The 24584-nt window shown below is 46.3% G+C and overlaps 1 protein-coding gene across 1 annotated transcript in view; it reads left to right on the top strand.

Annotated features, from left to right (window-relative positions):
* Positions 1-24584, top strand: part of Pcnx2 (pecanex homolog 2) — a 213213-nt gene that overhangs the window by 95680 nt on the left and 92949 nt on the right. Inside the window, 2 exon segments of the mRNA XM_012516813.2 lie at positions 9519-9660; positions 12964-13141. Coding sequence (XP_012372267.1) covers positions 9519-9660; positions 12964-13141 — 320 coding nt within the window.

The following is a 24584-nucleotide window of genomic DNA, read 5'->3' as shown; positions in this document are numbered from 1 at the left end:
TCACATTTCTTGCAGGAATCTAGCTGAGGTTGTCATGTTTCTCTAAATTGGTGACAAACATTGATGGAACTCTGTAAATGTATTTTTATGAGCAGGCTGAATTGCATTTGATGTGACGGCCTCAGGCTGACACTGTTGATAGCTTACAAATTGAGAAATCAGAAAATATATTTTGTGTAGAAAGAAAACTAGCACTGAGTATATGCACCTTAAGAGAGATTAAAATAGAAAATGATGTTTAATATTTTGTAGTTAGAGATCTTTTTGCTTTGTAATTAAAAAAGTAATTCCAAGTGTTGCTTTTTTGTGTGTCTATCTTTGTTCATTTTTCACTGTCCAGAATTTCCCAACCACTAACAGTGATAATAAGACCATACTAACATGTACACAACCCCAACTCTATTACAGGCCTTTCACTATGCACCTGAAGCATCAAACCAAATAAGACAGAGCACCTGCCTTTGATAAACTCGAAACCTAGTGGGAAGATTAATATATCAATGAATAATTACTCTCTGCTGTGACAAGTTCTAAAATTATAGAATTCAGCAGTCCAGTATTGGCACAAAGGATAAGATACTTTGTCTTGAGATCCAAAATAATATGTGCATAAGGCCTAGGTCAGTGTCCAGCAGACAGCTGATGGGTACTGGGTATGCGACAGTAAGACAGAGCACCAATGGGGAAAGTGAAGATCTGCCAACAGCAGGCCGAAAGGGTATACACTGCCTATAAAACATTTAAATGCAGTCATACAACCCATTAGAAGTCACTCTTCTAGACTGTCACCATCAGCTGACAGTGGACACTGTAGATGTACCTGGTAACTGATGGCAGTGGCTATGTTGGAAGCAGGGCCCACATGGCAGCGTGCTGATGCTGGGAGAAGATTAGAAGTTACTCTAGCAGGAAAACCTGGGAACATTACAGGAAAGTACCCAGAGATACAGAGGCACAAAAAGCGTCATGTTCAGGGCAGTGGGGACAAGATGGTAGGAGTCATTCAGATGATAAAGTGGGAACATGGTGCTAGGTGCCTGTCGCCTACTGTACTTGGTAACCAGTTCCAGAGGGTTTGTAGCTCTCTACACCTCAAAAATAAAACAAAAAGAGTGGTTACAGAAAAGTATAAAAGAACATAGGCTTGGGCCAGCGAGATAGCTCAGTAGACTAAGCGCCTGCTTAGGCAAGCACAAGGAGCAGGGTTCAATCCCTGGCACCACATGCCGCACTGGCCCTGCCCTTGAGCACGCTGAGCCAGCCGCCAAGTCCAGGTGTGGTGGCACATGCCTATAATCCCAGCTCTGTGGAGGCTGAAAACAGGAGGATCACTCTGAGTCCAAGCTGCAAAGTGAGACCCTGTAGCAAACACATAAAAAAAGAGAGAACATAGGCTTAAAAGTCCCTAAAAGGAAGAAAAGTAAGTTATAATGTATTAATTCATTCCTTTTCTGTAACTATAAAATACTATTAAAATGAAAAATAATCATAAATGAGATAGTCTCTCAAAGTATTGACTAAAGATGCAGACATAGGATGTATAAAGAACTAAAACTCAGTAAACAGAAGACATATAATCCAATAGGAAAGCAGTGGGCAGGATGAGTTATTGTATTTGACAAAAGTGTGTGTTCATATGGTCACTAGACAGAAGCTTTCTGACGAGATTAATTATAAGGGAAATATAAGATGAAACCTTAATAGGAAACCAGCATGGCTGAAATGAAAAGGCGCTTTGGCAAGGACGTGGGGCATGCACAGGGTCCTTCTGTGCTCCTGTGGGAGCAAGCAGTGGCATGGTCACCTTGCAGGAAGGTTTGGCAGAGTCTCCTGGAGATGCTCAAAGCACAGCTAGCTGCCTATGCCTCCCTAGCCAGGTGCACACTGCACAGACAGCTGCATGCAGCTTTATAGAAGACGTGCAGGAATGCCCACAGTGGTAGTCTTCGTGAATAGCATTGGCTAGATCCCCGCCAGACACCCATCCACAGTGTGCTGGAAAAACAAGCCATGCATGGTCCCACAATGCATTGCTCTGCAGAGATGCATGTGAATAAACTACAGCTACATGCAAAGCTGTGAGTGAGTCTCACACACACAATGTGTTTCCAGGTCTAGAGCTGGCAACAAAGTCCTCGTCCTCAGGGAGCTGCGGATTCCTCAGGGGAGCAGATGCTAAACAAGTACACAAATAAGTAAATAAGACAGGAGATAGGGATGTGTTTTGTTTTGTAAGGAAAAATAATTGTGGAAAGAAGAGACTCTTTAGGTAGGGCAGTGGGGGGGGGACGACACAGGCAGAAAGGTGAAGTTTGAGCAGAGACTTGAAGGGAAGAGAGAGTCACATAGACTGGTGGAAAGGACATCCCTGGTAGGACACAGTAGGTGGGAAGTCCCCGAAAAGGGCAAAATTGGCTGCTCAGTTAAGAGACCATCCCCACACCTGCAGGCCGAAGGAGAGTGAGCATTGGAGAAATCAGTTGGAAATATGGCTAAGAAGCTATTGAGGCTCTAAACGGCCGAGGGGCTGCCATGACATGAGTTAGACTTGATACTTGCGATCTGTGATCATTTGGGAGGCAGGCTGAGGGCAAATATCTTACCAGATATTCCCAGGTCTTGGTGGCTAAGCAGTGTCTCGGCGGCTGCTCAACTACGGGGTGAGGCGTGGTCACGGCAGCAGCCCCAGCACCGAAGTACTCCCAGCACCAGTCAGTCCAAGCCGCTTTCCTGCTGCTGAGATGCAATACCTAGTGCCGGTCACTGAAAGGAAGAGAGGGTTATTTGACCTACAGTTTCAAGTTTCGGCTCATGGTTGGAAAGCCTAAGTTCAGAAACAGGCTGGTGAGAGATCCAGCCACAGGACAACAGACAGTTACAGGAGGAGCCAGGGTGGGAGACAGATGCTTCTGGATCACATCCCAGCTGCATCTCCAGCCAGGCCCCACCTCCCAGTGAAAGTCAGGTGTAGCGCTCCCATAATCCAGTCACACTTCAGAAGCCCCCCTGTTGAATGCCTGAGACTTCTGTGAGACCCTTTAGGCCGAAACCATAACAGCTCAAATGCCCATCGATTAATGAAAGGAGATGTGGGTTTTTTATACAATGGAGTATTACTCTGCCATAAAGAAGGATATACTTGAGACATTTCTAGGTACATGGAGGTGCCTTGGACCATACTCTGAAGTAAAACAAATCAGACATGTGTGTAATTGCAAGACTGTTTCTTTGGAGAAGCCAAAAGTGTGAATAAGGACCAAAATGTAAGAAGATATTGTGAAATGGGAAGAAAATGTTCAAATGGGAAGGGGAATCAGTGATGGGGGAGGGAGAAAGGAATGAAAGGAAAATGGAGAAAAGAAAGAAAAACTGGAAATAAAGGTAGTGTAAATAAGGAGGGGAAGAGAGGTTGAAGCAAGGGTAGGGGAATGGGGGGAAAAGAAGAATCGTATATAAATGTACAGGTACAGATTCCCCGTGATGAATGTGATCATTACATATAAAATGTACCAATAAACTTAATTAAGAAAAAGAGAAAAGCATAACACAAAGTGAAAACTTATTTCTTGTTTGTCCAAACTCTACTGGAAGTTTGATTCAGAGCGTCTGTCCCTTGCGCTGTAGAGGGCCACCGTGGCTGAGGGAGCCATGTAGTGCACTTCTAAGGTCATCGTTGAGTCTTCACCTTCCCGAACCATCAGAAAGTGAGCAGCAGCACGGAGGACCACACATTCCGTGGTTAGCACCTCCACGTGAGGTGATACGCGTGCGTCTGCTGCAATCCTAGGCAGGAAGGAGCCTTAGCAGTTCTTTCATAGAGACAACCGGGACACATAAGCCCCAACAAGGTGCCGCCTCCCAGCACTAGTTCTACACTAAGGGAAGCATGGACTTTTGATGATCAGCTGAGTAAAACTTGTTTGCCTCAGATTTTGTTACAGTGATACTAGAAAGCCATTGGAGAATCTGGAATGGGTTGTGACGAAGTCTTTAAAGTGCCTCTGGAAGGAAGACTAGTTTTGGGGAAGTGTTATTGGTCTAGATGAGAGATGATGGTGGTGAGGCCGAAAAGGATGCTGCAGAGGAAAGAGATGGGCTTAAATTTGGGAACAGGTTTCAGAGGTAGAGCCAACAAGATTTGCTTATAGTTTGGATGTAGTAGGTGTGGGGGGAAAAGGTAGGAAACGGATCTGTCCTGAAAACTCAGATGATCGGGTGATACTGCTTAAAAAGATGATGTTTAAATACATGCTGCTTTCCAGGAGTCCCCTGCTCAAATCTGTCCCCTGTGATCATCCAAATTTTTCCTAAAAGTGATGTTATAATCCTGATTTACGTCCAGAAAGAGGCCATTAGCATTGAGGATACTTACAGGCAGGGATCTGCACAAGATCATGCAGGGAGTTACTAGGAGGGAACAGTTAGGTGGGCAGACTCTGCAGGCAGGCAGAGCAAGCTGGGCCTCAGGATTAAATGGATGTACCAATGTGGAGGATGTGGTGGCCTCAGAAAGGCAGTTTGATGCCGTGGTTTCTATGAGCATCTGAGTAGACTTAGAAGAGAATTGGAGATAAGGTGGTGGAGAAAGGGAGTAGAGCCAAAATCTTTTGCACAATTGTTACAAGTGGATGCAAAGAAATGAAGAAATACCTAAAAAGAAAAATATCTGCAAAAAAAAAAGTAGAGTTAAGAAAGAGCAGATTTTTATTTTTTAATAAGCGGAATATATTTATCGGGGGAAAAGAAAGCTTCTGGTTGAGAGAGGGACAGAAGGGGGGTCCCGAGCAGGTGGTCCCAGGGAAGCTGTCTCTTCCAGGGATTTTATAGAGTAAAACCATGTGGTGAGGCTGGCCTAAGGTGGTAAACATGGGAACTCGCTTAGGTGGGCATGAGGTAGGACAGAACTATGGTCAACCAATCAGATTACAAGCACCATTGCTCAGGTAAAATTGATTAAATCCAGGACCAAAGGAGGAAGCGAGTCACGTGGCAAGCTGGCATGAATCCAGGACAGGGTCTCTTCCTTTTGAGGCTTGTGCTAGTGACTCATTTGGGCTCTTTTAAGGTGATTGATACCTATTTAAAATATCAATCCCTGATGCCCATCCCTTGGGATGTATGTAGCTCTGTTTCCTCTTTTGTCTTGAGGTCTAGCCCGTATGGGAGTGTCTTTCCAAAGTTGCAAAGTCACCTTGTCTTCCCTATTGTCCTTGAGGGCCTGGCCCTGTCTGACTGCCTATAATATTTCTGTCTAATTCAGCTGCCTATATTCCCCCCTCTGAAGAATCAGATTTTAAAAGATAGAAAGTATCTTAGCGAGTTTGCATGCTAATGAGAATGATGCAGTACAGAGAGAAAATCAGGGAATGAGAGAGAAGGTGGGATATTTGGAAGAAAAACATTCTTACATGGGGCAGAAGGATGGGGTCCTTGCAGTAGCTATACATTGTGTTATGCTTCTGGTTTTTATATAACTATAATGTTTTAGAAAAAAGAAATTAATGCTCTGAGCATTGCAGATTGAAAGGAAAAGATCAGTATATAAGAACTGAGTACCTGGAATCAAGACCATGTAGCTCTGCAGGTGCAGAGGAAGACCGCTCAACACAGTGCTTCTCAAACAAGGGCATGTCTCAGAATTGTTTGCAGAGCCTGTTAAAGCACAGAGTTTCATGTAGGTCACAGCCACAGAAATTCTGGTTTACTCGGTTCTGGTCTAAGAATCTGTGTGTTTCACACATCTCAGAAGATACTGGTTTTGCTGGTCTGGTTCTCAAAATACTGCCTGAGATACAGCGGCACCAGCACCAGCATCACCTACAAGCTTCTTTAAAAAAGAGAATGTCTGGCTCAACTCCAGGCCTGCTGGACCAGATTCTGCATTTTAACCAGTCATTTATTTACACCTGGAAGCATGCGGCTCGCCACTCCAGGATAATGATTTTCAGCGTTGCCCCAGGTGGTTCCAATAGAAGCTATGAGTGAGAAGAATTGATTTAGGGCTCCAAGGTATGTTGCCTGCATGCCCAAGTTAATTCAAGAGTCATTACACTGGATTGAGAATCTGTGAAAAAGAGCAGGCTGTGGGGGTTGATGGTTCCTTTTCAGTGCTTCTCAAACAAGGGTGTGTGGTATTTGAAGTTTTCTGGAGTATAGGAGAAGGAGTGGGGGAGGTAGTATTTAAAAGAAGGAGCAATGATTTTTACACCTCCGAGAGTTCCAATAAGATTGATGGAGATGTGTCCTTTCTGTGGCAGTCAGGAGATCACCAGGGGCCTGGCCCTGTGCAGTTCTGAACTGGCATAGCTCCAAAAGCCCAGGGGCAGAAGCTCCTGAGTAAGTAGAAGACAAGGAAGAGGAGTTTCCTGGGATTGACAAGCCTCTCAAAAGTTTGGCTGTGCAAAAGTGGATAGAGAAGATGTAGGGTGAGAGACATGGGCGGCACACGGGAGAGAGAGAAGGGAGGGCCTCAGCAACCACGGTGATGGGGAGCTCTCGGTCCAGAGCATTGGAGGGCTTGACCTCAGGAGGAGACAAAGCATGGATAGAGCTGCAGATGGATTGGTTGCCCAAGGGGTGGCAGGTGAGGGTACCACTACCCTCAAGATTCCATTTTCTGCTTGGAGTATTCTTGAGAATTTTTTTTCCCTTATTTTTCATGTATTTTCACAAAAGATTGAGGCTCTTTCATCTAACTGTGAAATGCATAATATACCTTGACTTTATTATATATAAAAAATCATTCATTGTGAAATAGCACATTTCTAAATCCCCCCAGGATTGTTGTTCACATTGCTTGTGAAGAAAGCCCAAAGTTGAATTCCTACCCTTCATCCTTACTCTTTGAACTTAATTCTCTTCCAACTCCCAAGCCCTTCCTCTGTCTCGATGGTCACCATGACTTCTTTTAATCCCTCTCATTCCTCCTTGCATCTCCCTCTGTTTACTGCTCCCCTTGTCAGGTGTTTGTTCTCATTTGTTTCCCAAGTCATGAAAGGCTTTCCCCAGTCTCCTTCGCTGTCTTGTCCCTATGAATTCTTTTCAAATAAGATTTCTGAATGCAAGCCTTCATGTTTTTAATCAAGTAAAAGTATTTTTGTGTCTTTGAGTTGCAGAGATAGTACATTCTTATGCTGAAAATAAGCCATGGAAGAAAGTACGAACCTCAGTTTTAATCTCGTGTGTGTGTGTGTGTGTGTGTGTGTGTGTGCACATACACACCTGTGTGTGTGTTTGTTTCTTTCTGAGATCCCTTACATAAAGTCCCAGGGGAGTTACTGGGAAATAGGTCATTTGTCCTAGAATCTTGGGTGAATGACCCAGAGGGGACAGCCTGTGTCATAAGTGTGACAGTGCCTCTGTCACAAGTTATTTTTCATAACCCAGACAAAACTATGTAAAGCAATTTAAAATTATGTAGTTCTCCCCCCTTATTGGGATGCAAAGTTGTTTTTTTTTTAACCATAAATTGTTTTCTAAAAATCTATTTATTTATTTGTTTGGTATAGGGTCTTACTACGCAGCTTGGACTTGTAGTGATCCTCTTGTCTCAGCCTCCCCAGCTGGGATTACAGGTGTGCACTGCCACACCTGGTTTTGGTGGCCAGCATGGTGTGCCCGGATTCCAGGGCCAGCACAGCATGTGGTACCAGGGATTGAACCTGGGTTTCTGCACCTGCCTGGGCACTTTGACCACCAAGCTATCTCCCCAGCCCAACCATAACTTGTTGAAGAATGTGATTCAGATGTGTGATGGAGCCTCCATCCCCCTTACACGTGGGGTGGAGAGGTTGGGACCCACTCGATGACTCCTCAGCTACTCTCTGCTGGAGGATCCAGCCTGTCACAGCCTCTGGCTTACGGCAGATTGAAAGTATGTAGGGGAGGGCTGGGCCCCTGGGACCCAGATCCTGCCTTGGCTATATTTCTCTCTCTAAGACAGAAGCAGAGGGGAGCTCTAGCCCTGAATCTGAACCCCTGAGGCTGTAGAGAGCTTTCTATATGCATATTAGTGAGATTTCTCTTCACTGGGACAAAATACCTGAGACCAACAACTTAAAAGAAGAGGGATTTCTTTTGGCTCTTTTTTTTTTTTTAATGGATTCAGGCCATGGTTCTTTGATTCCAAGGCAGAAAGGCTGTGGTAGGAGGCATGGCAGGAGGCACAACAAAGTACAGTGCTCACCTGCAGCACATAGAAGCAGAGGAAAGGCCTGGGCCGGGCACAAGAACATACCCTTCCAGGCATGCCTCCAATATGCCCACCTCCAACCAGCCCCACCTGCGAATATAAGATTTGGGAGACTATTTAGATGTAAGCCTTAACATCTAGCCCTAGCCACTGCAAACAACTGAAGTCCATCTTATGATGTAGAGTTATTCTTTTCATCTCTAAGCGTTGCCATTTCTCAGACAAATGCCCAACACCACAGTTTCAAGGAGGAAGCATTTGTTTTGACTTCTGGTTTTCAGAGGATTGAGTCCAGGGACAGCCAACTTCAAGGCAGAAGCAGCGTGGCAGAAGGGCCTGATGGAAGAAAAGTTCTCATTTCATAGCCGCTAGGAAACAGAGGAAGGAGGACAAGAATAAGGCCAAGGACAAGAACGCCTCTTCCACTTCACGCCTCCAGTGACAGTGACCCCACCTCTCACTAAGCCCCACCTCCAAAGTGAGAGTGGGCCGGGCATTTTAGATCCAGTCATAATACCACTCCTGATGTGTCCCACAAAGTTTGTGCTGTGACCAAGGAGAGCAGCCACTGCTCCTCCCCAAAAGGAAAAGCTAGTGAGAGGGACGAGAGATGCTGTGAGTATGAATGACACACAAGGAAGACAGCAGAGCGGGAGGAATCTTTTCTAATGGCAGTCGCTGCGGATGGGTGGGACACAGAAAAAGGACTCAGGGAGACACGCACAAGAGTTGGCAGAGACTGAAGGCAAATCCAAATCGGTGTCACTTAAAACCTTAGCCCGTAATGAATAGACATCACTGTCCCCTCCTCCCTCATCATAAAGGATCAGAAAAATCTAGTAGTTCCTGTATGATAGGTTCAGGGGTCAGCTTTCTCTGCACTAGGTATGCTGTCCAAGGATTTGATTATGATTTAAAGAGTAAAAAGAAATCTCCAGAAACCAGCCCCAGCCCTAGAAATCACCCAAATGGCAAAAGCATTGCATGGGATTGTTTCCAATCCTGCACCCATTCGACCATTACTCATTGTGACAACTTGACACTCTCTCTGTGACAGGGTTACACTGGTGCCAGTAATCTATCTGCAGAAGTCGATTGACTCGGGGACTCGGATGCCGACCAGCGTAACTGTGCATTATTGGGTTGAACTATGCCGCAGCACAGCTGTGAGCTGATGGCTGGAGAGAAATCCTATACCACGGCTAGTTCCTGGGTCCTCTGTCAGCAGTTTTCAACTGAAAGGGGAATATTACTTGTTATTAAGTCTGTACTTCAGGAAAAATAGTTTGTCCTTGGCTGTTCTAAGGGGTTTTTGTATTTCTTTCAGGTGTCGCCCATTTAATGTGGTTTGAAAGACTCTATGTTTGGCTTCAGTGTTTTGAAAAATATATCCTGTACCCAGCAATAATTCTGAATGCCCTCACTATTGATGCATTTTCAATAAGCAATTACCGGAGACTTGGTACCCAGTAAGTGAAGAATGATTTATTGTTATAAAGGATTTGGATCACAACATTTTCAGAATTTAGTGCATATTCTCTCAACAGGCTGCAGAAGAAACCAACTTCTACCTACTAATCACTGACATCGTAAAAGTATTACCTAGCTGTCTTTTCCTCACACCCGTGGGAGTATGAGGTTACAATGGTGGGACAATGGCACAGGGAAGTTAGACTGCTTGAAGGGGTGTTGTGAATAAATGTCAGTGGGCTTGAAGACTGTCCTGCAAAGGCTTAGCTGGGGAGGCTAATGAGATGGCAGAAGCACAGTGTGAATCCGGGCTTCCTGGGGGTCTCCCCACCACGTTCAGAGCACTAACAGCTGCCTTGTGCCATCTCACTTAGTGAATACCCTATCATTTGGTGCTTGGGGGAGGGGGCAATTAATCACTGCCCCCACTGTCTGCATTTATCAGGAGGAGCTTCATAATTTAGAAACTGGAGCATGGGAGACTTCATACTGTCAAAATATCCATGTTTTTTCAAGGCATTAACAATGCAAAATGGATTCATGGGTTTCATGCATTAAAATTAATTTTGAATTTACAAATGGAAATGTACTTGATAATTTGGGGATTTGCCATTCTGACAAAAGGTGAGAGTTGATGCTTAAATCCTTTATTAGTGTAGGAGGATGCGAAAGGGATTCCTTCTCAGACTCGCTCATTAGTCACGTTAGAAAACTACACACCCAGGTCAACGCTGATGCTAATCCCAAGCATATTAATTCAGACCTGCTCTTTTGCTCACGGTGTGATGAGGACACATTAATTAATATTTGCCAAAGATTGAGCAAGCTAAGATGAAAGGCATTTTAATGCTCGGTGGGACTCTGAGTAGATGCAGAGTCACAGAAAGCAGACCTTAAAGGAAAGGAGCCCATGACTGCTGTCTTTAGCAGACTCTGTCTTCCCTCAAGCCCAGACCTGTTTTGGTTAAAACAGGAAGAGAATTCCATGTCCCTTGGTGCTTAATCCCGAGACTTCAGATCCCCAGATAAAAATTGAGTCACACTGAGTAGATAAGCAGAGGATGTGATGGTGAGCCTGTTAAACATTTGAGGTAAGCCAGGTCCAGCCCAGGAGACAGCTCTGCCTCTGAGCGCTGTGCGCTGCTTCTAGCAGCCAGGATTACCAGTGAGCATAGCCAGGCCCGAGCCATGGTATCCAGAACTGGGCAGACACTAGCACACATCCACACAGTGGAAGGCAGGACCAGGGCTGTCCTGGGACGTCACACTGCATCATGAAAATCTTATGCATGAAAATAAAAATGTCCTGAATCTTGAGCTACCTCCTTATTGGGGTTCTTCAGGAGGGTGCTAGCTGTCCAAGAGAGAGTTTTGTGCTCTGGGCCACTGTCTGAGGCACCAAAACTGAGGTCTTATTTTCTTCCGCCTCACCATGGTGGTGCAGGTGGCCTAGCGGCAAAGGAAAGCAGGCTGTGGAGCAGTGCACGGCCTCACCGCACAAGACGAGGGCTAAGTGCTGGTTTCGGAAACCTTCTCCCCTCTCCCCAGGTCTGCATGGAAGGGGGCCTAATTCCCTCAGAAGCCAGATCCAAGCCTGTCATGCCAGGCCTTGGGCATACCTCACCAGGTGCATTCCAGGGCAGAGCCAAAAGAATTTGAGCCCTGAGTCTGAAGTGAGATAAAGGATCAAATTAAGGCATATGGAGTTGTCAACATTAGAGCTTTTTGATGACAAAAGTGACACCTGATAGGCACAAGTACTTTGAAAGCACTTCTTAAAAAGAATTTTACTTGAGACACGATAATTGTATATATTTATAGGGTATAATGATCCATTTACACACACACACACACACACACACACACACACGTATATCTCCTGTACGTATACATATATACCACATGTATATATACTGTATAGAAGGATCCGAGCAAGGTAATGCCAGATCCATCACCTCACATTTATCATTTCTTTATGTTGGGAACATTCAAAATCCTCTCTACTAGCTTTCTCAAAGTATTCAGTTAGTGGGCATTAGTCATTACTGTTCTACTGAAAGCATTTCTAAATGCCCTCATGCTGGGACAAGGTATTAATCCCCAGAAGGGTTTAGGGTTGAGGACTCTCCTGGGCTTAGAAAAGTAGCAGCACAGCCCCAGTGCTGTGCTAGAGAGAGAAGCCCTTGCTTTTGAGGACAGCCATTCCCGGGAGCTCTCCCACTTGGGCCCCCAAGTTCCCATGTGGGCATGTTATGGCTGCAGGGGAGTCTGGGGTCTTCAGGAAGCCAGACTGAAGGAGGCTGCTCTCTACTTGGGGCTGCATCGTGCTCATCACCTGCCTTCCAGGTTGGAGCTTGCTCATTGTTGGCTGCCATCTGAGGGAATCATGCACATTACATGCATCCCCCATACCCTTCAATGATCTGAATCCCTGGATGAGTCTAGGCGTGAACTGGGAGTTCGTGGAGACTAGTGAAGTCCTCAGAGAGTTTCTTTGCCTGATTCTGCTTGAGTGAACTCCTCCACTGAAGGCCTGGGCTATGGAATAAAAATACCAGGCCCTATGATTTCAAGGGAAAAAAAAGACCAAGGCAGGGTTATGTTCACTAGAATGACAAATATGCTAAAAAAAAAAAATTAGAACTTAATATGTACAAATGAAAACTGGCTTTATTAAGACACTAGATTTCTGCCTATGCTCAAAGCTGAGTGTTGGCCATTGCTGTGAGGTTGTTTCAGTCAAATTCTTCTATCATGAATTGATGTGTGCTGAGCAGACTATGGGAGGACTGTGTGGTGTTTTCTGAGTGGACACGAGCTTCCCACGGAACTTTCCTCATTGCTGAGGTCGTTACTTCATTCAGTGAGTCCAGATTTGCTTTGTCCTTATAGAACACAAGGAGTTTGGTGAACAGCCTCTGGGCTTCATTTTTCCTCTTTCATGTACCAAATTTGCTTCCTTTTATTTTTATTTATTTATTGTACTTTAGAGAACACCCTCTGGCAGTCTACAGGGTGTTCAGGGTCTCTCTACTAGATCTGACTCATAGTGATCCACCTGTTTACAGCCTCCCAAGAGCTGGGATTACAGGCATGTGCCACCATGCTCAGTCTCAATTGCTGTCTCAGTGTGCCCCGGGGGTGGGGCTGGAATGGCAGGTCCAGGGATCGAAACCCCAGCCCCTGCATCTGCTTGCAGGCACTTTAATCCGCTAAGTTCCTTTTTATTTCCTCATTCTTCTTTAAGACACTGGGCAGCCTGCATGCTGTCACTGACTGGTCCTCTTCTCTCCTTTCCGCAGCTGGGACATTTTCCTGATGATCATTGCTGGCATGAAGCTACTGCGGACTTCCTTCTGTAACCCAGTTCACCAGTTCATCCACCTGAGCTTCGCTGTCATCTTTTTCCACTTTGACTACAAAGACTTTTCAGAGAGTTTCTTGCTGGATTTCTTCATGGTGTCCATCCTACTCAGCAAGGCAAGTTAAATGGTCATTTTCTTTATTTTTGGCCTCAGGAATGGGCATTTCTCATCAAATATTTCAAGAGTTTAAAGAGTTTTACTTATAAGAAAAAATCTGTAGAAGGAAATGAAATTGAATTTTATGGTCTGTTATACACCTGCTGCCGTGTGAGGGAAATTCCCCTTGGAATGTAACTATTCCACGTGACTTGCTAAAAATCACTAATTAAAATGAATCAGTCATTAGTGTGTGTGGCTTGAAGCTTATCTCTCCTTATAGGGCTTCCTGAGGTCTTAACATGCTCTGAATTAAATTAAAGATGAGCAACCAGACTTACTTAATTCAGTTTTTTTACTTTGCCTCGAGGTGAGGCTTGAGACCTGGTGTCTGAGGGTAAGGTCCCTTGGGGTGTTTTCGTTCCCAGAGTTTGTCTCAAGTCACAATTTCATCTGCTCTGAGTTTGAACGTGGGGAGCAGGCCCAGGGAGAACTCAGGGAAATACGTGTGCGTGTTGTGTAGTATTTCACACCAGAAATATAAGATGCTCTGGGTAGCTGAGAGCACCTCTGTGGCTGTATTTGTCTGATGGAAATAACAGAGCCGGGGCCTGAAAAGAGAAAGGAAGGATCTGGAACGCGGCCGCCTGCGGAGTGCTGCCTGGCAGGGCCTCTCTCTCACTGTGCTTGTGCTCACAACCTGTGTTTAATATTGTACCTACCCTTCCTTTACCAACGCCTCATCCTGCTGTTCAGCAGTCTTAAATTTTAAGGTCTTTCCTTCAGGGTTTCATTTTTTCTCTTTCATGAGCCAATTCTGCTCCTTTTTATTTCCTCATTATTCTTTACTTTTTCCTTCCTACAAGCTTTCTCTTTGCTTCTTTTAAGCAACAAAAAGTGAACACCATCACACAAAAGTATTATTCAGAGAAGCCCCCTAAGTCGCAGTCACCGCCACCTCCGCTTGTGCTCGCCTCTTCTCCCTCTGGCTGAGCACTGATTCGTTAGGGGCCTGAATCCTCCCCTGCTCTTCCCCGAGCCTCCCTCTGACTTCTGCAGCCTGCTTGGGTTTCCGTGTTTCATCTCTGAGCCTGGCCCTGGCTTCCTTTGGCTACAAGCGTGCGTGTCCTGTTGTGTAAGCCCCCTCTGATTCTAGACCATTTTCCCCATGCTTCTTTCTTCACATCACATGCTTCCCCATTCTGTTCTTTATTCTTATCTCAGATAAATATAAAGCTCCAGCCTATGATTGTTATGAAGCTATTGTACAAGACTGCCCTCCTCGCAGGGGTAGGAGGTGGTCATCTGCTGTAACATGTGGTGGGATGGTTCAGTTCCTGATTCTGGCATAATTTATATTCCAAGATGATGAATGAATTTCTTTCTGAACTTCATTTTCTTATGCGGTGGAAAACAATGCCAGTCTCCCCTGGGTGTTGGAAGGATTCATTTGGTAACTGGAAAATAAGTTTTTAAGTAGAATTTGCTCTGAAAACACATGGAAGAGCTTTTGGAGCCAGATGTAAGTACCAAAAGAGATGCTGCCCACAGCTTGGGAGGAGGAATGTGCTGGGTACGCAGTGCCACAGGTGAAGAGGAGGCGGGCAGAAAGGAGCTGGGTGGTGCTGCCTCCCTGGCTCCTGCAGGAGGAATGGCTTTGCTGGCAGGTGCAGCAGGCTTTCCTCACCCAGCTGCCTGCTGGTCAGCTGAGGGCCAGCCAGCCAAGCCAGAGACATTTGGCCAGGAGCAGGTGTCTGGCTGAGTCACAGAGCACATGCAGCTCACCCTTCTTGTCCACAAGGACCCCCCCAGAGGCGCCCTGTGCAAGGCTGCGGGGTGGGGGGGTTGCAGGGCGCGTAACAGCGCATGATCTGAGCTCACTCCCCCAAGACCTTGCCGCTGCAGGCGCTCGGGTTTTGCTGTGCTTCATCTTTTTGAAGCGACAATTACATGCTAACAATTTCAGGCCAAACCGTAGTCACAGCTCTCTTATTTTCTTTAATTGAAGGAGCATTAGCAAATGCAATTTGAATAATCTGCTTTTAGATGGGGATAATAGCTGAGTCGAAAAGAAAAAGAGCAAAGAAAGCAACTGAGACAAAGAAAGAAAATAAGCCATTCGAAGAGCCCACCAAATGCCCAGAGAGTGGGACTGAGTACTGGCCTGGCCCGGCTTCTCCAGACCGCTCTCACATCTTATCTCCAGAGAGCCGGCAATGGGGAGCGTCCTGGAGTGAGAAGCAGGATCCCTGCTCCCTAGCAGCAAAAGTGATGCTAAGGAAATGGATCGCATTGGTGATCATGATGAAAAGTGGCGGCGGCCAGCTGCTGTTTGTGCCTCCTGCGGAGGTTCTGACTGCAAGTCCAAGTGGGGATCCCTTCACCCTCCTCAACTTCCCTCAGAGAGCTTCCCTGGAAGCATCCCAGAAACCCTCAGGGCTGGGTTTGCAGCCACACTGTTCCCCTGGGCCACTGATTGCTTGATGTGTGAGTCACCTGTCCAGCCAACCCATCTGAGCCCGCTCTGACAGTCCTCCACATCACTGCCGCCCCAGCCCTCCCCTGTGCACCTGAGGGCAGACCCTGTTGGCCCAGAAGCCCCCTCACAGAGTGCTGTGAGAGACACTTGGGTCAGCATCTAATTGCTCCACCAGGAGATGCACCGCCTTGGGGGCCCATAACTACTATAAGCCAGGACTCCTGATCCTCCGGGCTTCTCAGGAAGGAAAAGAAGAGTGACCGGAGAGATGCTTCACAGACTGAGCTCAAGGCCCCAGGAAGTCAGGGAAGGGTAAATGGCCTCAGAGAGTTGGACGCTGCGGCACACGGTACAATGGCCTGGACAGAAGCACTTCCAAGTTCCATCCTGTGTCACAGGCTCTTCATCACACACCCTCTAGGGAACCTCCTTGGCTTGTCACGCCCATTCTTTCTCATTCCCTCCTTCCCCTAGGCCCTTCCCTTCCTCTCTCCACTGCACTGTGGTTACTCTTTTCTTTAAGCACTCAGGGAATGTGCTGGTGACATTCCTGTGTGTCTAGGTCATTGGAGTGCAGTGAGATTGGGGGTTGGGATAACTGGTTGTTAGGAATGTTTAGCTTTAGCAGGACCACAGATAGCAAAAGCCCCTTTGTGCTCTCTCATGAGCCCTGAGAAAGTTCTTAGAGACTACTCTACTCTGTCTTGAAAGTGTTAGTAACTTAGTTGTGAGAGCCAGGACTGGAGCAAGTCCTGCCATCTGATAACCCTGCCAGCGTTTCAGAAGCCATTAGATGTGAAATTCTGCAGACTGTTAATTCTGGTCTTTTGCTGTTTAGGAAATTAAAATTAATGGGCAAAGTGCTTTTATGGTAATGCCTTCTGTCACACCAGAGACATGACTAGAGGGCTGTGCTGTGGATCGCCACAGTTAGGGTCCACATGCTTTGGAACAGTCTCTAAATGACACTTCTCTTTATTGGACCAGTGCAGGTAAATAGTTTTGGTTTAAAATAGAGCTATGGTTTTTCTTAGAATGCATGTTGGCTCAGAAGACTTTGTTCAGAAAAGCAGTTGTTTAATTCCAGCACTCAGAAAGCTGAGACAAGAGAGTCACTGCGAGTTTGGGCCACTCTGGGCTGCATAGTGAGTTCAAGGCCACCCTGAACTGTATAGGGAGACCCACTCTCAAAATCCAACCCTTACTTCCACTAAAAGAAGAAAAGCAGCCAAAGGTGACTTGTGGTAGAGATATAGGGGAAATAGATGAAACTTTCAACCTGTTAGATGTCAGATACTCTGAGTTTGTGTTTCCCAAAACATAAGAATAAATTTTAAGGAACAATGGGGATTAAAAGTAGGAAATGTTCAAAAAGAGATATAGTTCTCAAGAGATAGAAGACCTGAAAAATGTGTGGCCCTAGACCCCACTGGACAGAGGAAGTTTTGCAGAGCAGATTCACAAGGTGGGCTCAAAGCCACAAGGTGGGCATGACATGGGGCAAAACTATGGTCAGCTAATAAGATGAAAGTGTAGCCATGCAGGTAACATCGATCCAGCATGAATGCCAATCACACAGCCAGTGTACAGGGAGGAGCAAGGACCTTTTCAGGAGGAGACAAATAGAGGGTCTCAGCCACCCCATGGGGCAACAGACGTCTGCTCAGACTTTATCTGACCTGGTGAGCACAGTTCCTAATTCACTGTTTGTCTCTTGGGAGGGCTGGAGGCCTGGTCGCCCTGCCTCGTCTTGAGGCTGGCCCTCAGCAGAGGCACCTCCTGCCACAGCTGTGACGCGCTGACTCATCTGAGGGCCCGGCCCTGCCTGCCTCTAGTATTTTTATCCAACTTAGCTGTCCATAATAATAGGAATGACAGCAGACTTCTGTCTTAGCTACTTTTAGCATTGCTGAGACAAAATACCTGATGCCCAAAGCAAGAGGAGCAAAGGCTTATTTTGGCTCACAGTTGTAGAGGTTTCAGTTCTTAGCTGGCTGGCAGGCGCCTTTGCACACTCAGAGTGGGGCACCTTTCACATCAGCGTCACACTGTGAAGCAGCACTGCAAGCCCAGTAGCACGTCCTTATTCATAGTATCCTACAGTCTAGATCCAGTCACCTCCGAAAAGCTCCACCTATGACCACGTGAGGCTTCGCAGGGACATCTGAACACGAGCCACAGCAGTTCCTCTCTGGTCTCTCCACAGGTGCTGTGCTGGTCACTGAGTGCATATCCACATGCTAAATCTGCACACGGACTTTGTGGGAGGGTGCTCCTCATTTGAGCGGTGAAGGAGCACAGAAATTAGATGAGTTCCTGGAAGACCTTACTATCCTAAAGTGAGAGGGCGGGCTGCACACCCAGGCCATCTTGTGGAATCTCTTTGTGACACTAGGGAGTCCAGGAAAAGAGATGGATGAAGCTGCAAAGAGCCTGTAGGGCATGCACAGTATCAGTCCAGCCTGGGAGAATCAGAGCAGTGTGCTAGCCTGAACTTTATGGAGGAATGCAGTGAAGAAGGAGGGAAAGTGAGTTACACTGAGTGAAAACCCCAGAAGCAGAAGGATGGTGTTGTCCTAGGAGCTGCAGGGTGTCTGGGAAGTATGCAAATACAGAAGGGTGCATGTGGCCAGGACCGTGAGCTGTACAAGTGCAGGTGACTTTAGAAGTCAGACAAGGGACTGAGTGTGCCATGCTGCAGTTTGTGTGAGGTTAATTTGTGAGGCAGTGGGGTAGGGAGATCTCAGTGGCATTCAGAAATGTCTCTTCACTGGGAGGCTGAGGCAGGAGGATCATAACTTTGATCCTAGCCTGAGCAATTTAGCAAGACCTTGTCTCAAAATAAAAAAATGAAAAGTTAATGGGAATGCAGTTTGTAGAGTACAGAGGTCCTGGGTTGACAGGAAAGAAGGAAGCAAGGAAGGGCTGACTCGTGGCCTTGGTGAGTGAAAGCTGAGGAGTCGAGCTGGAGAGGAGTCACCGCCATTACCCAGGTAGCCCGAGATGAAAGCTTGCACAGTGGTCACAGAGGGAGAAGGTGTGGAGGGGACAGGCTCTGGCAGCAGTCCCGAGAACAGATACTACCGAGGGACCATGGACACTGGGAGGTGGGCTATGGGAGGAGCCATCCCTGAGAGCCCAGAGGGGTGCAGACTGAAGCAGTGAGGTCAGAGTTGGGGTCCTTGGCTAAGTTAGAAAGCAAAGAAGATGAAGACATAAGTGCGAAAAGAATGCTGATTTCAGTGTACAGAACTGTGGAATGAGGAGCCGTGAGGACCAAAGCTAAAACCCGGTGGAACAGCATTCCATGTTCCATTTTAATTTTGAAATCTACTCAAGTAATACATAAATGTGTGCTCAGTTCCATAAAATTAGAAAGATAATGGAAGAACACAGAGAACATGCTTGTGTACACACTACTCCTTCTTATCCCTCCCTCCCTGTCCACTATCACTCAAGCTTTTGGGAATAGCTCCTTTCATTTGTCTTTGTTTTATCTACATGTGCTCATGCTTGTGCATGTATGTGTGTGCCCATGCATGTGAACACACATGCACATGCACACATATGAATGTAAACTATCAAGAGGTGCATTCTTCACATACTTTACCTCCATGTTTTTGCGTTAACTTTTCCGTGGTAACATGAACAATGTTACCTCTTCCCTGTGATCCAGTGTAATATTCCATGTCATTTACCATTTTACTAAGCATTCTTCCATTAATAGGCATTCTCCTTGTTTCCAAGCTCTTCAGGGGTAATTAGGGTTCTGTAGTCACAAGCCACAGGAACTGGAATGAAATCAGCCTAATGAGAAAGGAGAATTTAACAGTGCATGCAGTGATTGAATGATCTGCAGACTTGAATGACGGCATTGAAACGCTGCTTTTCTTTCTCCTTCCTTCCCATCTGTTGGTGCCATTTTTAGACCAGCTCTTTACCCATGGAGGTAACTATGGTCACTGGCAGTCCTGGTGTTATAGCATTCCTACAGCTGATAACTGTGGAAGAGAGAGCAGCTTTGTTACAGTTTCAGCCAAGGTCCTAGGCAGAGTCCTACTGTTGCAGAGTCCTGCTGACTCCTGTGTTGTAGGTCCACTCATGAGCTGCACACAGCAGCCAGAGGGAATGAGTCCTTTAGCCAGTGAGCCTAGTGCAGCTTGCTGCCCCTGGGCCCTAGCCACACTACAAAGTAGAGTAGTTGCTGTGGACAGGCAGCCGCTGTGTTTGACTGCACAGACCCCACACATGCCAGCATGTGTGTTTTAGAAGTGTAGCTTCCTGGGACTGGAATTGTGGGTCAGCAGAATGGACAGTGAGGATCTCTAAGGAGGAGCTTCCAAATGACTTACTTGCCTCCAGCAAGGGTGGCCACTGTTTAAGGAACAGATACTGGAGGAGGAGGATGCAGCAAAAGAGACTGAGAGGAAGTGACCTGTGAGGCAGTATGTATATAGTGTAATGGGAAGCAAGGTGCTCAGCAGGGTCAGAGGCTCACAGAAGTCAAGGCACAGGACTGTGATGGGGTCACTGGGTTTGGCCTCAGAAAGGTCATGGGGGGCCCGGTGGCACTGAGGGACTGGCACTGTTGACCTTGGTTCTCTGAGGCCTCCCCATTGATCAGCCGATTCTACTGAGGTTGTCCAATGCATTCTGAAGGGTGCTACTCAGTGAAGCTGTCCTGAAATGAAAACTCCAGTCACAATCACTGTAGGGAGCTTGATGTGTTACTGTTGAGTTCTTGGGTACCCCCCCCCCCCGGAAGAGGCACAACCCCTGGTCCGCTTCTCCTGGTGTTGTTTGTCTTGCTTTCCTCTGAGTTTTGAAAGGAAAGTGACATCTGTACTCATGTTCTTCACGGTGTGTTCACATGGACTAATTCTCACTTTCTGGAAATGAGGAGGTGGCTATGACATCTCTACCTGATCTATTTGGTGAAATAATTTTGATTGATGCTTCGTTTTCCACTTTGGCTTAATTTTTATCTTACTTCTCTTCATTGAATTAAGGAATAGATTTGTCAAATTTACTGCTATTTTTATGATTCTGAGATATCAAATTATGAAAGTTCACATTACAGTGTGCTTACTTCCACACAAGCCTCAACCCATAATAGCCAGTGGTGACCTCTGTGCCTTAAGGGTCCCGTCATCCTGGAAATGCTACCTGCTCTGAGAAAACCACAGTCATCTGCAAGGGCCAGGCCCTTAGTCTGGATGACATGCTGGCTGCTTGGAGCGGTAGATGGCAAAGGAACCATAGTGAGAGAGAAGAGAGCAGGACTGAGGGGCGGGAGGAAGGACCCTGAGCCACAGTCACCTTGTGTTCAGCTGCTCAACTCTTTCTCTAAGATGTAGATTTTTTGGCTTCCATAAATGAGTGAGAGCAGGCAGAATTTGTCTTTCTCTATCTGGCTTATTTCACTTCATTCAATATCCTCCATTTCCACACATGTTGCTACAAATGACAGGACTTCATTGTTCTTTTGTTTTGTTTTTGTTTTTGTTTTGAGACCAAGACTCTTTTTGTAGTTCAGGCTGGCCTTGAACTTATGGCGAGCCTCCCGCCTCAGCCTTTCTTGTGCTGGGATTACAGGCTTTCGCCACCATACCTGGCTTCCATTCTTATGGCTGAATATTATTTTTTTAATCCATTATATTATTTTTTTAATCCATTCATTAACTGATGGACTTGTGGGTTGTGTCATTTTCTTGGTATTGTGGGTAGTTCTGCAGTAAACACGAGTGGGAAAATGTCTCTTTGACATACTCTTTCACTTCCTTTGGCTGTCTAGGCATGGTATATCTAAATCATACAGTAGTTCTACTTTTTGTTGTTTTTAGGAACTGCCATATTGTTTTCCACAGTGGCTGAACTATTTCCAGTCCCACCCATAGTGTACAGGAGTTCCCCTTTCCCTGCCTCCTCTGTGAGGTCCTGGAATATTATTCTTCTGTTTGAGAGTACAGAGTATAACATTTAGTTATCTTTTCTCCTTGTACTCTTCGTAACTGTGACAGCGTCTCATGTTTTCCCTGCTTTTGATGACTGGTAATTTTGAGGAGCACATCCCAAGTATTCTGCAGGCTGTCCTGTTCCACTCATGATGGTATTAGGGCTGTGGGACCTGGAGAGGGACAGCACACAGCTGAGGGGCCCCTCTGCGTCCTGCGGCAAGGCTTCTCTGTCAGCAGTGACAATCGCTGTTGATGCCCATCCCGGGCACATGGCCTCGGTAGGGCTCCTCAGGTGTCCTCGGGTGCCTTCCCCCAAAGTGACCCTTTGACCCTCTTTCAGTATTGCACTCTTTAGAAGGGAGTGACTGTGCCCACACAAGGCTCATGCAGAAAGACTGAGTTAACTTTCACCTACTTACAGGAAAAAGACATACATTATGTAGATTCTTTGGTGTGGGATGTTTGTTCATTCATGCAGTCATTCATTTGTGTCAGTAGGGGCTCAAATATTTATTTTATGCTTGAGTTGTAATACAATATATATTATTGTGCTGCCCATATTTGCCCAGCTTTGGCTTTTTGGAGCTGTTCCAGTGGCTCCTGTGGCTCCTGCATCACGGCTTGTCTTGCACACTTCTTGTCTCAGTCCTAGATGTAGCCACCTCTTTAAGGAGTCCTCTCATGCATTGTGAGAGAGGCATCAGAAAACCTAGACACAGATCTGGATGTATGCTTGTTGGTACTGGGTGTCCCTGCTTCTAGGCCCTTCAGTTGAAAGAGCAGGGAAATGAAATCTACGTGTGTGTAACATCCTCTGTATATACACACAGCTAGAAATATTTTATAAGTGATCACTCTACTCTGTTCTTTCTGGTCATTCTTTGGAATTCCAGTTATGCAAGTGTCACACCTTTCAATATGGCCCCACAGAACCTGTGTTGTGTGTGTGTTCTCCTTGCATTTCAGGAGGGAAGTTTCATTTGATGTATCTTTAAACTCCATGCTTCTTTCCTTCATGGTGCCCACAGAGGGTCCCATGATGACATTCTTCACTTTTGTTAGTGTTTGTTAGAGATTCTGTTTCCCTGTTTCCCCAAGTAATGTCTGCTTTTTGCCATGGATCCTCTCAATGTGCACATCATGGTTATTTCAAATTTGCTGTGCGGTAACTTTGACATTCATGTCGCATCTGAGGTTGGTTCATACCCTCCCTTTGCTCTGCAGACTCTGTATTGTCTTGCCTTTTGTTGTGCCCTTCATTCTTTGTGGAAAGCAGAACCTGCTGTGTCAGATAATGAGAACTGAAATGAACAGGTTTTCTCGGAAGGGTTGTGTTCATCTGATTAAGAGGCGGATTGTAGTTCATGTTTCCTTAGTGTAGCTGCGGATCTCAGAGCCTTCAGATCTGTCTTCCACCTGCTATCCAGGATCCCTGTCAGTCCTGTTCCCAGCCTGCACAGCGCAGGAGCGAAGGGCATGCTGTAGAGGATCCTGAAGCTGCTGCACACTTTCCAGACTCTCAGGGACACCTGCTCATTCTCAGTTATCACCGGTAGCTTAGGGAACCTCCCAAGCCCTGTACCATATGCAGAATGGGAATCTAAGCCAGAGCATCCATGTTGCCAGGAATATCAGACATGCTTCCAGGATGGAGGCTGCTGGTGTGTTATTTATTTCCAAACCCCCTCAACATCCAACAATATTCAGGGCCGTAGTAGCTACTGTGTACATATCGTGTAAATTCAAACAGAGCTTCAAAGATAGAAAATTAGCTTTTCAGAAGTCATAAACTTGGGCGTTGTGATTGGATGATGTTTTATTATTCTACAGAGACAGTGATTCACAGTGGAAGGAAGGAGTCCATGGGAAGAAGGAAGGTTCTGAGCCCTCAGGTCACTTGAGTCTCTTCTGGCTTTGCACAGTGTGTCCTATTTGATTTTCACGATTTCTCATTAATCTCCTTCAGTTACCTTGTTGCCAAGTGCTGTCCGATCAGTGTGGAAATTAACACATGGCCCCAGAGCTCTGCTGTGGTCCCCTGAGGTCCTCTTGCAGAACCCAAAGGGGGCAAGCCACGGTCACTTTCCGTGTAGATCTACTCCAGTGGTGACAAGCTGTGTCACCTCACTGGCCTGCTCGCTGCTTGCACAGCGGCCACACCTGGCTGCTCTTCCCCTCATCATGGAGTTGTGAAAACACTCACGTGGGAGGCCCTTGCCCTCCATGCAGTCACAGCCTCACACAGCCGCTCTTCTGCCATCTCTCACTCCCGGCTGGCATCACATGCCAGGGCACTGACTTCCCCGAGCCCAGCCGGGTGCGTTTCTGCTCTTTCTTCCTTGGGAAGGAAGCTGGGGCCAAAATGAAACCTTGCAAGTCCTCTGAGCTTCGGCCTTCAAAGCAAGGGTCACTTCCTGCCTGATGGGGACCTCAGGACCAGTATGCACAAGTCGTGCTTTCTTTTCTTCATCCTGCTTTTAGTCTTGTGCCAAAGTAATAAATACCATGGCTAAGTCATGTGGCCCGAAGACTATATACATTTCTTCTTGCTAACCTATCAAAAGGTATTCAGCAGGACCCACATTTAGAATGCTTACCACACTCTATCTAAGGAGGCTGTGCACCAGCTAACATCTTAGTCCCTCTTACAGGACAGCAGTGACATGCCTTCCATCATAGACAGAGTTCAGTGCCACCACTGACTGATCTTCACAGGAACTAGGAAGCAGTGGAGTGGCTTCAGGGAGGGCACAACCTAGACTTGACTGTGGAAGGATTCAGGAAGTCCTTCTGAGACCCCTTCCTAGCGTTTTTGAAGAGGAACTCAGTCTGGAGATGAACACAGTCTCCACAAGGCGCCAGCATCTGCCCTCCTTAGAGCTTCTGGTTTTAACGGGTACGTAGACATAAGAACACACTGATTTAAGGAAGCCCCCTTAACAGATACTCAAATTTAGGACAAGAACTTCGAAGTCACACCTTCCTTCCTTCCTTCCTTCCTTCCTTCCTTCCTTCCTTCCTTCCTT

The sequence above is a fragment of the Octodon degus genome, unplaced genomic scaffold (assembly GCF_000260255.1).
Source record: "Octodon degus isolate 3935 unplaced genomic scaffold, OctDeg1.0 scaffold00127, whole genome shotgun sequence".
Lineage (NCBI taxonomy): Eukaryota > Metazoa > Chordata > Mammalia > Rodentia > Octodontidae > Octodon > Octodon degus.
This window is presented reverse-complemented; position numbering and strand designations above follow the sequence as displayed.